Here is a 14562-nt window from a genome sequence, read left to right on the forward strand (position 1 = left end):
CCCCCCCTTTCTCTCTCTCCCCCCCCCCCCCCTTTCTCTCTCTCCCCCCCCCCTTTCTCTCTCTCCCCCCCCCCCTTTCTCTCTCTCCCCCCCCCCCTTTCTCTCTCTCTCCCCCCCCCTTTCTCTCTCTCCCCCCCCCCCTTTCTCTCTCTCTCTCTCTCTCCTCCCCCCCCCCCTTTCTCTCTCTCTCTCTCTCCCCCCCCCCCCTTTCTCTCTCTCTCTCTCTCTCCCCCCCCCCCCCTTTCCTCTCTCTCTCTCTCTCTCTCCCCCCCCCCCTTTCTCTCTCTCTCTCTCTCCCCCCCCCCCTTTCTCTCTCTCTCTCTCTCTCCCCCCCCCCCTTTCTCTCTCTCTCCCTTCAGGACGTGATTGGATGTCGGTACAACGACCTGGGTTTAATTATCGTTACGTTCGCTACATCCAGTCCCGAGGATGAGAACATTGACTGTGGATCACAATCATCTCCTTTTTGATGGGGGACTACTCCAATGCTGAAAAACGACATGTTGTGTATATAATGTACGTTATTAAAGGGATTGCCAAGGACCAAGATCTCGATGAGTTTTCGTTAAGATTGGCATCTCCGCTCTTGTTCACTTCTTCAGTGGCAACTGCAGTACCCAAGAAACGACCTCTACACAGTGTATGGCTCTGTGCAGTCCTGGATAGGTCATCAATATCTTCGTTCTGGAGAACCCCTTTAAGAGTCCTGGACATCAGGGACTATTGTTATTTGGCTACTAGATAATTATAATTAAGAGTGAATGTTCTTCATTAATCACACAGTCACCACTAGCCCACAAGGGACAATATTTTTCAACTCACTAGGCCAGCTGGCATAATATCTATTGAGGTTTCCATCCAGATGTATTATTTATTAAATCTAGACAGCTATCAAAAATATTTTTTTAGCAGCCCAGATAACCATCAAGGCTATTATGCCTTAGCTCACTAGACCATCAAAAAATGGCATTAACCCAATAGACCACCAAAGTGCACTAGACCAACAAAGATGTGATAGTATAACCCACTAGACCACTAGTGTTCTGTATTAATCCATTAAATCACCAGAGTTATTCTTTATTAATCCACTAGACCACCAGGGTTATTCTTTATCAGTCCAGTAGATCACCAGGGCCATTATTTATCAATCCATTAGACTACCTAAGTTTGGGGAAAGTATAACCCACTAGCCCAACAAAGATGCTCTAGCATAACCCAATAGACTACCAAGGTTATTATCAATTCACTAGACCACCAGGGATATTATTTATCAATATGACTAAGGGCGTACTTTGCGCCCGAAATGCGTCATGCAGGATATTATGCCTTAACTCACTAGACCACCCAGAAATGGCATCGACACAATAGACCACCAAAGTGCAGGGATATTATATTTATCAAGCAAGACCACCAAAGACTGTAAATGTGAACTCATTAGATGAACAAAGATGCTTTATAAATCCCACTAGACCACCAGGGTTCTTAGTTATAAATCTAGGAGAATGTTAAAGTAGGTAAAGAATAAAACAATAGACCAAAAAAGATGTTATAGTATAACCCACTAGACCAATATTCTTTGTTAATTCAGTAAACTACCAGGGCCATTATTTATCAATCCACTAGGCTACCTAAGTTGGAAACAATAACCCACTAGCCTAATAAGAATGCTCTAGCATAATCCCATAGACCACCAAGATTATTATTTATTAGTCCACTAGACCACCAGGGATATTATTTATCAGTATGACTAAGGGGGTACTTAATGGCAGAAACGCAAGAGTATTTTTCTAAAGTATGGGAATACTTTTTTAATGTATCCAAAATATAGGTTTAAATATATTATCCGTTGGCCCACAAGATCACCAGGGATCTTATTTACTAAGCCATTTGTCTATTGTGTGTGTGTGTTGGTGGCAGAAGGGTCCGCCTTTAGGAGCTGGTGGTTCACCCAGACATGACTTTTGCTAAATTCCCAGTCACCATGTTGCACATCTGTCATTTGCTCCCAAGACGTGTCGTAAATGGCCGGAACACTTCATTGGGTTTGAGATTATATTGTATAGGAGTCCTCGTCTGAAGGACTCACTAATTATTCTGGAGACCGTCCGTTTCAGACACAGTTGCAGCCGTGCATCGATTAATTTACCAAGCGCAAATTAATGAGGTCAAGTGCATCTTTCCTCCAATATGTCTGCATGAGAAGTGGAGGAAAGCGCTTGTTGTAGGAGCTCGGCATCGGGCTCATGGACGCCTGACGGCTGAGTCCGTGCGGGTCACTTATATGGCTGCTGATGAGCACTAGCTCACTGCCATTTTGCACCTATACTGTTATATATAGTGATAGGTGGGAAGGTACCGGGACAGGTTTCCAATTTTGACATTTAAAGGGATACGTCACTGTCCCATAAATAGTTTTTTCCCCAGATAGAGCTGCACACATAGATACTAGCTCTGTAAATTAAGCCCTTTAACATGAACCTAAACTCATTTGGTGGTGAATTTGTAATGCAAAAAATAGTGTTACAGGAATTAATCTGTCTGCTCCATCTTATTTCTAACTGGGGAGAAAGGACCTGATGTCCTAGTGGTGGGATCATGCTCCGATCTCCTGCTAGGTCTGGTGATGTGGACTAGCTAAGGCTGGGTTCATATTTGCGTATCTGTGCGCAGCGTTTGCTCCACAAAGATGCGTCATCTGTACACGTCTTTAGCATGGTGTACACAGGGACGTGCGTTCGCATGCTCTTGTGTACGCATGCGTCGTTTCGCGGTGTCCGGTGAACGCAACGTGTTGCATTTTTTTGAGGCGTCAAATATGCGGCTGAGTGCGTCAAAACAACGCATTACTGTCTATTGGAACGCATGGACATGTGTACGCATGCGTTCTTCACACTAATCATGTCCAGGAAGTGAGACACGCCCATTGGATGTGGCTTTGGTCAAGGAAATTCTCTGAACGCATGCGCTGAAAAAACACATACAAATACATGCACACACAGCATTTTTTCCCGTCATGCATAAGATGAAGCGGATAAAAAAAAAAGCTGTGTAAGCATGAGTTTGCGCATGCAGATGATACGCTGCGCACACAAACGCTTATGTGAACCTAGCCTAAGCCATAGGTATGGATGAACAGATCGGACTGGAGACAGTGGTGCAGTGAGATGCAGCTGAGCTCCGTAAGCCAAATGGCACTTACAGGTAGAACTGTGGAGCTGAAAATGCTGGATGGGGCAGGCAAAAACAGCAGAGCTGGGGATACAGCAGAGTGTGAGAGGACAGCAGCTTGGAACAGCAAAGCAAAGTATGAATTCAGGTGCCGTGATACAGCAGAGCCGAGTGTGCAGACAGCATCTTGAAACAGCAGAACAGCACCTTGACACAGCAGAGTCGACAGTGCATACAGCATCTTGGAACAGTAAAGCCAAGTATGAAGACAGATGGATTGATACAGCAGAGTTGAGTGTGCAGACAGGACCTTGATATAGCAAAGCCAAGTATCCAGACAGGCGCCATTGTACAGCAAAGCCGAGTGTGCAGGTAACACCTTGATACAGCAGATTTGGCTATCCAGACAGGTGCCTTGGCGCATCAGAGCCGAGTGTGCAGCCAGCACCTTGCAACAACAGAGCCGAGTGTGCAGACAGAACCTTGGAACAGCAGAGCCGAGTATCTAGACAGGTGCCTTGATACAGCAGAGCCACATTTGTGGATAGTTTCTTGGAACAGCAGTGCTGAGTATGCAGACAGATACCTTGATATAGCAGAGCTGAGTGTTCAGACAGCAGCTTTGAACAGCAGAGCCGAATGTGCATTATAGCAGAGATGAGTTAGTGGATCTATAGCAGAGCATTGTGAAGTAACTGCAGTATTTGATCAGTGGCTGATGAGGGTGTTGGCACAGGGTGGTAGCAGCCGCTGCACGGTTACAGCACGATGGCTCAGTGGTTAGTCCTGCAGCTTTGCGGTGGTGGGGTCCTGGGTTCAAATCCCACCAAAGACAGCATCGGTAAGTAGTTTGTATGTTCTCGCTGTGCTCGCGTGGGTTTGGGGACAGTGTCGATCATGTCTGTAAAGCGCTGTGGAATTAATGGCGCTATATAAGTGAGTAAGATAAATATAGTAAATACGCCAAACTATCTGAATACTTAGGCATGGTAACCCGACATGCGCTAGAACAGGGTTTTCAGGAAGCATAGCCCGGCGCTGGAGCCAGGACAAGTAAGTAACATCACCTCCTCTGTGGACAGGATAAGTTGTGATCCATGGACAGCCCCTTTAAATTGATGAGCCCAGTGCTGCTGTAGTGTTACCTTCTGTAATTGACTCCTAGTAGCGCCAGAGATGAGTGTTATTTGTGTGTCCTCAGAACTATATTGTTTGGTGACACATTTCGAGGAGATAATCTCACGGTTCTCACTGATTGACAGTGTTAAATATCCTCCGCATGCAGGAATAGGGGCGGCAGATCCGTAAGCGGCCTGAGTCATCCCACTCTGATGGTACGTCTCCTCTCGCTGCCTGACACGTGGAGCTCTGAGTTCTCACAATCTGCATCTTAAACACTATGGACACATGACATCATATTTCTACATGTTAGCAGTGACGCCGAGTTAAAATAAAAGTTGCACCAAGTTTCAGGCAGCCCCTTTCCTTCCAGACCCCTTGATATGCAGTTTTCCAATTAACCAAAGTATCTGACTTTTGTCACATGGGACGGTACTATGTGCTTTCCACCTTATCTACACTCATAGATACAGTGCAGCCTGTGTAATCTGCCCTCCCTGAAGACTTTGATGCTTTTCTTCTCTCTGCATGCTCTAATCTGCCTAACACTGAAGGAGGGGAGAGTAGAGTAGAGAGAGCCATCAGCAGCCAGGAGGAGTGTCAGAATCCACAGCACAGTCAGGTATGTACAGATACTACACAGGCTTCTCCCTCTTTACTCATTTAGGCTGACAAATTCTGATTCTGAGGATTTCCCCCTAGCCCTGCAGAGTCTGATATAGGTGCTGGCCTCTCTCTGTACATAGGTAAAGAGCCTACATGACTCTCCCCTTGCTCCCTGCACTGTCTTGTGTGTGCTTTCCTCCTAATCGACACTCACAGATACAGTGCAGCCTGTGTGATCTTCGCTCCCTGAAGACATACAAGCTTTTCCTCCCTCTGCACATTCTTTTCTGCTCTGCCTAACACTGAAGGGAGGGAAAGTGAAGTAGAGACTTCAGCAGCCAGAAGGAGTATCAGAATCAGCAACACGGCCAGTTATGTACAGGTGCTGCACAGACTTCTCCCTCTTTACTCATTTAGGTTGACACTGATACCGAGGAGTACGCAACTCCCCCCTGCAGAGTCTGATATAGGTGCTGACCTCTCTTTGTACATAAATACACCATCTGTGTGACTCTCCCCTCCCTCCTTGCACTGTTTTGTGTGTGCTTTTCTCCTTGTCTACACTCATAGATACAGTACTGTCTGATCTGCCCTCCATAAAGACTAGGATGCTTTTCTTCCTTCTGCACACACTGATCTGCCTAAAACTGAAGGAAGGGAGAGTAGAGAGACAGCAACACCACAACCAGAGATGTACAGGTGCTGCACAGACTTCTTTGCTCACTTAGGTTGGCACTGATACTGAGGAGTGCGCAGTTCTCCTCCCCCTGCAGAGTCTGATATAGATGCTCTCCTCTGTCTGTACATAGGCTGTATATTTATGTGACTCTCCTCCCTCCTTGCACTGTCTTGTGTGCTTTCCTCCTTATCTGCCCTCATATATACAGTGCAGCCTGAGTGATCTTCCCAATATAAGAAGACTGTGATGCTTTTCTTCCCTTCACATTCTGTTCTGCCTAGCACTGAAGGGAGCCAGCAGCAGTCTCGTGGAGTGTCAGGAGCAGCAGCACAGCCAGTTATGTACAGGTGCTACACAGACTTTCCATCTTTGCCCAATTAGGGAGTCAAAACCCTGATTCTTTTGGAGCTAGTGACTCCTGCTTCCTCCTCTTGCAGACACTGCTATAAGTGCTTTCCTTTCTCTGTACATAAATACACAGCTTTCCCTATTTAGACTGTCCTGTGTGTGCTTTCTTCCCTATCTACAGTCATTAATACAGTACATCTTGTGTGATCTGCCTTCCCTGAAGACTTGTTTGCTTTCCTCCAGTGCTTAAAACAGAAAAAAGTGAAAGTAGAGAGACCAGGGTGCTGTCAGATCTGTGTCGGGAGCAGCAGCACAGCCAGTTATGTACAGGTGCTGCACAGACTCTACAACAAATCAATAACTAGGACTACAGGGAACAATAAAAAAAAACTAAGCAAAGTGTTAATTCAAGACTATTGGATAAGCCTCTGATGAAAAATCGCTGTCCATAATGAGACCGTATATGTCGGAAGTATAAAACTGGTCATAAGTTGTGCTATTCCTCTGCTACTCCTCCTGGAAATGTATTTATTGACAACCCAGTGTTACCAGTCCCTTTGTGAAAAAATTTTTCTCTACAAAATCTGACATTGATACGTCTAGTTGGTCTGTGTAAGCACAAGCTATATTGACTGCTTTTACTTTTCCATGAAGAATAACCGAGGACCAGCACAACATAGAGATATAATGGACGCTCCAGAATTGTTTTTTTGACATTGCCCAGTCTAGACGGGCTGTGTCAGACAGAGTAAGGACACGCTTTATTGACAAGGGGAATGGAAACACCCAGTTGTTTAATTAATTATATATTTCCAAGAGGAATAAAAGAGGATCGACACAATATATACTTGTAGTCGATGCTATAGAAAATTGTCTTTGACTCTTGACAACTCTAGTTGGACTGCGTCACAGTGTGTAAGAAAATGGTGTATTGACTGGGGGAATAGGAATAGTCGATAGTTTATTTATTTCCAGGAGGAATAACAGAAAAATAGAACAACTTAGAGTTCTAGTAGATCCTTCCAAATTCTTTTGACACTGACAATGCTAGTTGGACGGCGTCAGAGTGTATAAAAACAAGTTGTATTGACTAAGGGAATAGGAATGCCCGATTGTCAATTTCTATATTTCCAGGAGGAATAACAGAGGAATAGATCAATGTAGTCTAGTTGTAGTTTCACAATAGCTGGAGAACTTCAGGTTGTGCAGCAGTGACATAAATGGGGCGATAATGGGCACCGGAGGCGGCTCGTCGTACGCAGTCACTTCTTTCTCTTTGGTGACTCATGGCCATAATTAGTTCTAATGAGTCAAGACTCCTCAGCGTCTTCCTTGAAGACATCGATAAATCGACAACTTTTCTAAATCGCATCGGGCCAAATACAAGAACGTGTTCAAGCCGTCATACCCCGGGGTCTGTGCGTATGTGAAAACTGCCGGGAAATCCCCCCCCCCCCCAACTCCTCCTTAAAGGGGTGCTCCTATCTTGCAAAAATAGAATTGTGCCATCACTTTATGAATGGTGGGGGTCTTATCTCAAGTCTAAGAAATGACAACTGACAACCCGCCCCATCACTCTTATTATTGCTTTTGTTTCCTGCATGGTAGGTGGCGAATTCATGGCAGTTCAGGGTAAAACATTAAGGGGGCTACGGCACTATATCACTGCTGTGACCCCCTCATTTTCAGAGCCGAGTTCTCATATTCTGGGGGTCTGCAATCACTTCATAAGATGAGAAATCCCTTTTAAAGTAATCCTTTAAATTTGTGCTTTCCCTTCAAATAATAGATAATTCTTCTTAGAATTCTGCATTGTTCTGTTCCTCTATTATTCCTCCTGGAAATGTATTACAAACCTTGTTAATTTAGTGTATCCCTTACAGATGCCTTCCTTGCCAAAGGCTGTGTTTTTTTTTTTTGTTTTTTTTATTGTATTGATTAAAAATATATATTTAATTTATTAGATTATATTTTGTACATTTGCAGGAGGAATAACAGAGGAACGTTTGAAAAAAAAAGTTATAAGAAAAAAAAAATATTTAGAAGGGCCCAATAAAGTAGATTTAGTGGGAATTGGGGCATCTGAAAACAGAATCATATTCTAAACCGGTCAGTGCATGCTGAGAGTTGTAGTGTTGCCAAAGCGTCAAGGTTGGGGACCACTGCACTAGCAAAGCGCGAGACAGGAAGAGTTGTCATAGGGATTTCCGATCACAGTCGGCTCTCACCGGCCGCGGCTTATTTGCTTACAGACGGTTATTTATAATGATCCGGAGTTTGCTGAGGCAGGTCCCAGAAGGACGACGGACGAGGCGCCGGCTCTGATAGGTTTCATTTGCATGCGGTAAAAAAAAAAGGCTTCTCCCAACAAGCACAGCGGCCGTGAAATTAGCTTTTTTTTTTTCTGTGGTTTACACTTAAATGTCAAGAGACAGGGGGTGTTTAATTTGTGGTTAACCACTGATGGTACCAGACGCTCCGAGATCAGACAAGTCGCACACCCGGGTGGCCAGAATCGCCTTCATCCCATCCGCTCCAAAATACCGCTCTCTTTAATACATCTCTATAAAGGTCTGTTTTACTGAGCGCATAAAATTTGGACTACCTGCCACCACCACTAGAGGGAGCTCACTGCATACTGGCTTATTATTGAGTTGTATGTATATACTAGGCAGTAAGCTCCCTCTAGTGGTGGCTGCAGATATAGTAAACTCGCCACTCACATCTCCCTTCTACAGCGCCTCTACAGGGAAAATTAAGTATTACACAATGTCCATTGAAATCAATTGGCTGTCTGTCTAACGCAGGACTAAAATCTAAAGAGATGAACTGGAATATAAGTTGGTATGCGTGCAGCGTGTAGGCGCGTGTTCACACTGGTCACTAAGATATTCTACAGTGACGTGCTTGTCTTTCTAGGTGATGCTGGTGGGAGATTCAGGAGTGGGGAAGACTTGCCTGCTTGTCAGATTTAAGGATGGAGCGTTCTTGGCTGGCAGCTTCATCTCCACTGTTGGGATTGACTTTCGGGTAAGTGCTTCTTTGCTTAGATTTTGAGTACCGCTTGCAAAAAAAATGGGGGAAATTATAAATGTCTGGGTTTCATCAGCCACCACTAGAGGGAGCTCACTGCATATTGCTTGGTTATTGAGCTCATTGTATAAACAGTGTGCAGTGGGGTCCCCCTAGTGGTGGCTGCAGGCAGAAGAATGTTAGCACTTGTTTTGGTTGGATTATTGTTGTTGCGTGTCTTCAGCTCTCGCGTTCATTTGTATCCGTTTCTTTTTTTTTTTTTTTTCTTAAATGGGGCCTTCTGGAGGACAGTTTTAGATTTATCTATGAGCATATGTCCATTTCTCATGATTTTACTGACGTTTGAGAATCCGTCAGACATCCACTAGAGGGAGCTCACTGTAGATCGTTTTATTATTGCTTTCTATATACAAACAGTACGCAGTCGGCTCCTGAGCTCCCTCTAGTGGATGTCTGACGGATTCTCAAACGTCAGTAAAATCATGAGAAATGGACATATGCTCATAGATAAATTTAAAACTGTCCTCCAGAAGGCCCCATTTAAGAAAAAAAAAAAAAAAAAGAAACGGATACAAATGAACGCGAGAGCTGAAGACACGCAACAACAATAATCCAACCAAAACAAGTGCTAACATTCTTCTGCCTGCAGCCACCACTAGAGGGAGCTCACTGTAGAGTGTTTTATTATTGCTTTCTATATACAATCTACAGTGAGCTCCCTCTAGTGGTGGCTGCTGGCAATTGGAATTTTGTCTTTTTTTCTAAAATCTCTGGGCCAATGTCTGTTTCTCATGATTTTATTGGCGAGTTTCCTGAAGACATCTTGGAGGGACACATTCAGATTTGAGCTGATTGGGGGGGGGTATCAAGTGTCGGACTCCCGCCTTTCTCATATTGATGAACATTAATTGTTCAGTTTCGGACATCCCCTTTAATTGCTTGGTGAAAGTGAATCTTCAGTTGTTTCCTGTTCCTTGGGTAGAAACATGGCCGCTGTCAGCAAGCTCTGTGAACAACAGTTTGCGAATAGTACGATTGTCCATGACATATCAGGATCTATGTTCCATTTTTTTTTTTTTTTTTTTTTTTTCTTCACCAGAATTAATTTGTGACATATCTCTCTAGAAATCATATTCTGATTTAATGATACAGAGCTCCAAATACCCTGCATGGATGTAGAGCTAAATTAAAAGCATCTGACTTCCTTCAGCCACCTCTAGAGGGAGCTCACTGACGATATGTAAATGGCTGAGTACAGTGGAAGCTGTGTGTGAGCTCCCTCTGGTGGTGACTTTTATCATTTCCCTTTTTAGCTTTTCTATATTATTAGCAATCTATGTTTCCCAATTTTACCAAATATGACATAATAATAATATACGGTAATAAAGAATACCAGTTTAGCAGATGTAATGTATTAAAAAATGTCTTTAGCATATGTCTTAGGGAGTTCCCAGTGACTTGCACTGCCGGCTCAGAGCTGTACAACCCAACAAGCCAGTCCTCCTGATGAAACGCTTTCTGCTAAGTCATACAGGGAGCTCCATGCTTTGTGTTTACTTGTACGCCCGAGGCGATGCTTTATCATCCGTGGGTGACATATGATCAGCAGCCGCGCTGATGAATAAAATATTCCGTCTGTCAGGAGAAATGGCATCAAGTGTCAGAATCAGCGCCTGCAGACTGTTCCTCCACAATCTGCTCTGTTACTGGGGCAGTGGTCTTCCTGGCTGGGGAAGATGTCTTCTGTGTCAGGATACTGGTCTCCTTCGCTGCTGTAGTGGCCTCCTTAGGGGCAGTAGTCTTCTACGCTGGGGCAATGGACTTCTCTTTTGGGGCAGTGCTCTCTTCAGATTCGTCAATGATCTTCTCTGTTGAGGCAGTCTCTTCTCTTATGGGGCACTGCCCTTCTCTTTTGGGGTCGTTTTCTCCTTGATTAGAGTTTTCTTTGGCTTGGTCAGTGGTCTGCTTGGCTGTACCAGTGGATTACTCAGCTTGGGCACTGGTCTCTTCTGCTGAGGTGATGATCTTTTCTGTTGGAGCAGTGGTCTCCTGTTGTGAGTTCATTTTCCCCTTCACCATTGAGGTCTGATGAACTCCCTCTTCTGGTGAAGGAAGGTAGTGAGGCTGATTACCAAACAGCTGAGCAGAATGATGACTGGGTGACTGGAATTGCTGACTGGATATAAGGCAGCCGACACCCTTCTGCCTTGTGGGTGATTTCTCTGAGGGATTCTTGGAGACCAGTCTGATTCCTGCTACTCAAAAGCTAAGTTTTCTGCTCTGCCTTTTGCATTTTTGTTTTGGTTTTGTTTTGCTGGATTTCTGCCATTCCCTGCTGGGGTGAGCTGAATTCCTTTTTGCTCTGTCTTCAGAAAATACCTGGGCACTGATATAGTCTTTTTTGAAGCCTAGCGTCTTCAGGGCTTTTTTCCCTATCAGTCTGTTGGCTCTTGTTTCGATGGGGTTTTTTGCGGATTGCAGACAGCAGCTTTCCTATCCTGTCCTATCTAGTTAGCTTGGGCCCCATCATTTGCTCAGCCTATCTTTCTATCTGTGTGAGTGTTTCTTCATCTTGCTTCACCGTGATTATATGTTGGGTGCTGCCTATTGCTTTGGGGTCTGCTCTGGGGCAGTTTAGATTTCCCTTTCTGTCTTTAGGCTATGTAGTTCTCCGGCTGTGATCGAGGGGTCTAGGGCACCTTAGGAACCCCCACGGGTACTGCTAGTTGTTGTTGTTAGGTTCAGGGGTCTGCAATCTGATAGCTGCCAACTTCTCTGGTTTTCTGGACTTAGCTAGTATTTCTGTTTTTGACTCATTCATAACAGTCTCCTCTGTTGGGGCAGTGGTCTCCTCAACATGACTATTGGACTACACAGCTTAGTCAGGGGTCTCACACCCTGGGCAGTAGTCTTATTGGCTGGAGAAGTGTTTTTTGTTTTTTTTTAACTTGGTTATCTAGTAAAATGGTCTCCTCATCTGGGGCAGTGTTCTCCTCTGCTCAGGCAGTGGTCTTCAGATTCAAGGAAGGAATTTTTATGGATTAAACGTGCGCTACCAGACCATCACTCCTCACAAGTTGTGTAGTTAATACATTTATTTCCCTACGCGTTTCAAAGTTAAAAACTTCTTCCTCAGGGGATGATATGTACATATCATCCCCTGAGGAAGAAGTTTTTAACTTTGAAACGCGTAGGGAAATAAATGTATTAACTACACAAATTGTGAGGAGTGATGGTCTGGTAGCGCACGTTTAATCCATAAAAATTCCTTCCTTGAATCTGAAGATTTATGGCCACGGCGTGGTCATTTGGATGTGCAGCAAGCTGACCTTGTTCCTTTATGCCTGTTACTCTCCTGCAGAGGGTGAGTATAAACCATTGACTTATATCTGTGCTTTCTCGGGTAAGACCCTATTGCGCTCTTTTTCTTTCAGTTTCTACCAGGCAGTGGTCTTGTCTGATACACTGAGCTCTTGACTGGGACAGTGGTCTTTTCACCTCAGGCTGTTGTCTCCTTGGCTGGCGCTGTTGTCTCCCTGGTTTGGGCTGTTATCTTCTTGGTTGGTCGGGGCTGTTGCCTCCTTGATTGGGACTGTTGTCGCCTTGGCTGGGGCTGTGGTCTCCTTGCCTGGCGCTATTGTCTCCTTGGTTGGGACTGTTGTCTCCTTGGCTGGGGCTGTGGTCTCCTTGCCTGGGACTGTTGTCCCCTTGCCTGAGGCTGTCGCTTCCTTGATTGGGGCTATTATTTCCTTAGTCGGTTGGTTGGGGCTGTTGTCTCCTTGGTTGGGGCTGTTGTCTCCTTGGTTGGGGCTGTTGTCTCCTTGGTCGGTTGGTTGGGGCTGTTGTCTCCGTGCCTGGGGCTGTTGTCTCCGTGCCTGGGGCTGTTGTCTCCTTGGTCGGTTGGTTGGGGCTGTTGTCTCCGTGCCTGGGGCTGTTGTCTCCTTGGTCGGTTGGTTGGGGCTGTTGTCTCCGTGCCTGGGGCTGTTGTCTCCTTGGTCGGTTGGTTGGGGCTGTTGTCTCCGGCCTGGGGCTGTTGTCTCCTTGGTCGGTTGGTTGGGGCTGTTGTCTCCGTGCCTGGGGCTGTTGTCTCCGTGCCTGGGGCTGTTGTCTCCTTGGTCGGTTGGTTGGGGCTGTTGTCTCCGTGCCTGGGGCTGTTGTCTCCTTGGTCGGTTGGTTGGGGCTGTTGTCTCCGTGCCTGGGGCTGTTGTCTCCTTGGTCGGTTGGTTGGGGCTGTTGTCTCCGTGCCTGGGGCTGTTGTCTCCGTGCCTGGGGCTGTTGTCTCCTTGGTCGGTTGGTTGGGGCTGTTGTCTCCGTGCCTGGGGCTGTTGTCTCCTTGGTCGGTTGGTTGGGGCTGTTGTCTCCGTGCCTGGGGCTGTTGTCTCCTTGGTCGGTTGGTTGGGGCTGTTGTCTCCGTGCCTGGGGCTGTTGTCTCCTTGGTTGGTTGGGGCTGTTGTCTCCGTGCCTGGGGCTGTTGTCTCCTTGGTCGGTTGGTTGGGGCTGTTGTCTCCGTGCCTGGGGCTGTTGTCTCCTTGGTCGGTTGGTTGGGGCTGTTGTCTCCGTGCCTGGGGCTGTTGTCTCCTTGGTCGGTTGGTTGGGGCTGTTGTCTCCGGCCTGGGGCTGTTGTCTCCTTGGTCGGTTGGTTGGGGCTGTTGTCTCCGTGCCTGGGGCTGTTGTCTCCTTGGTCGGTCGGTTGGGGCTGTTGTCTCCGGCCTGGGGCTGTTGTCTCCTTGGTCGGTTGGTTGGGGCTGTTGTCTCCGTGCCTGGGGCTGTTGTCTCCTTGGTCGGTTGGTTGGGGCTGTTGTCTCCGTGCCTGGGGCTGTTGTCTCCTTGGTCGGTTGGTTGGGGCTGTTGTCTCCGTGCCTGGGGCTGTTGTCTCCGTGCCTGGGGCTGTTGTCTCCTTGGTCGGGGCTGTTGTCTCCGGCCTGGGGCTGTTGTGTCCTTGGTCGGTTGGTTGAGGGGCTGTTGTCTCCGTGCCTGGGGCTGTTGTCTCCTTGGTCGGTTGGTTGGGGCTGTTGTCTCCGTGCCTGGGGCTGTTGTCTCCTTGGTCGGTTGGTTGGGGCTGTTGTCTTGTTGCCTGGGGCTGTTGTCTTGTTGCCTGGGGCTGTTGTCTCCGTGCCTGGGGCTGTTGTCTCCGTGCCTGGGGCTGTTGTCTCCGTGCCTGGGGCTGTTGTCTCCTTGGTCGGTTGGTTGGGGCTGTTGTCTCCTTGGTTGGGTCTGTTGTCTCCTTGCCTGAGGCTGATGTCTCCTTGCTTGGTGCTGCTGTCTGCCACCTCGGTGGTCACTTTTGGGGGTATTTTCTGTAGTTGCTCATTACTACACAATCAAGGAGATGTACGGTAAATGAAAATTAATTTAGTAATTTCTACTTATTATCTACTAGGTAATTAGAGTCCAGGGGCCGGGAGTATGGTGACCATGAGCAGGTTAAAGAGCCCGATCACATCCTATTATCCAATATTCCTAATAACCTGTGATCGATGTATATAATGAGGTAATCAATCACTCAGCGCATTAGTAAAGGAGCGCCGGCCATCATCAATATAAAATTAATCTTGTCAGGTGCAGCTAGAAGATCAAGCGTCCTCCATAAATGATGGCTGCACTGCTGG

The 14562-nt window shown here is 46.4% G+C and overlaps 1 protein-coding gene across 1 annotated transcript in view; it reads left to right on the forward strand.

Annotated features, from left to right (window-relative positions):
* Positions 1-8818: 8818 nt before the first annotated feature.
* The window catches only part of RAB26 (RAB26, member RAS oncogene family), a 155688-nt gene continuing 149944 nt past the window's right edge, over positions 8819-14562 (forward strand). The window contains exon 1 of the mRNA XM_073559252.1: positions 8819-8950. Coding sequence (XP_073415353.1) covers positions 8843-8950 — 108 coding nt within the window. The 5' untranslated portion in view covers positions 8819-8842. The remainder of the gene's footprint in view (positions 8951-14562) is intronic.

This window comes from Dendrobates tinctorius, unplaced genomic scaffold (assembly GCF_039654945.1).
Source record: "Dendrobates tinctorius isolate UK_male_01 unplaced genomic scaffold, ASM3965494v1 ptg000267l, whole genome shotgun sequence".
Classification (NCBI taxonomy): Eukaryota; Metazoa; Chordata; class Amphibia; order Anura; family Dendrobatidae; genus Dendrobates; species Dendrobates tinctorius.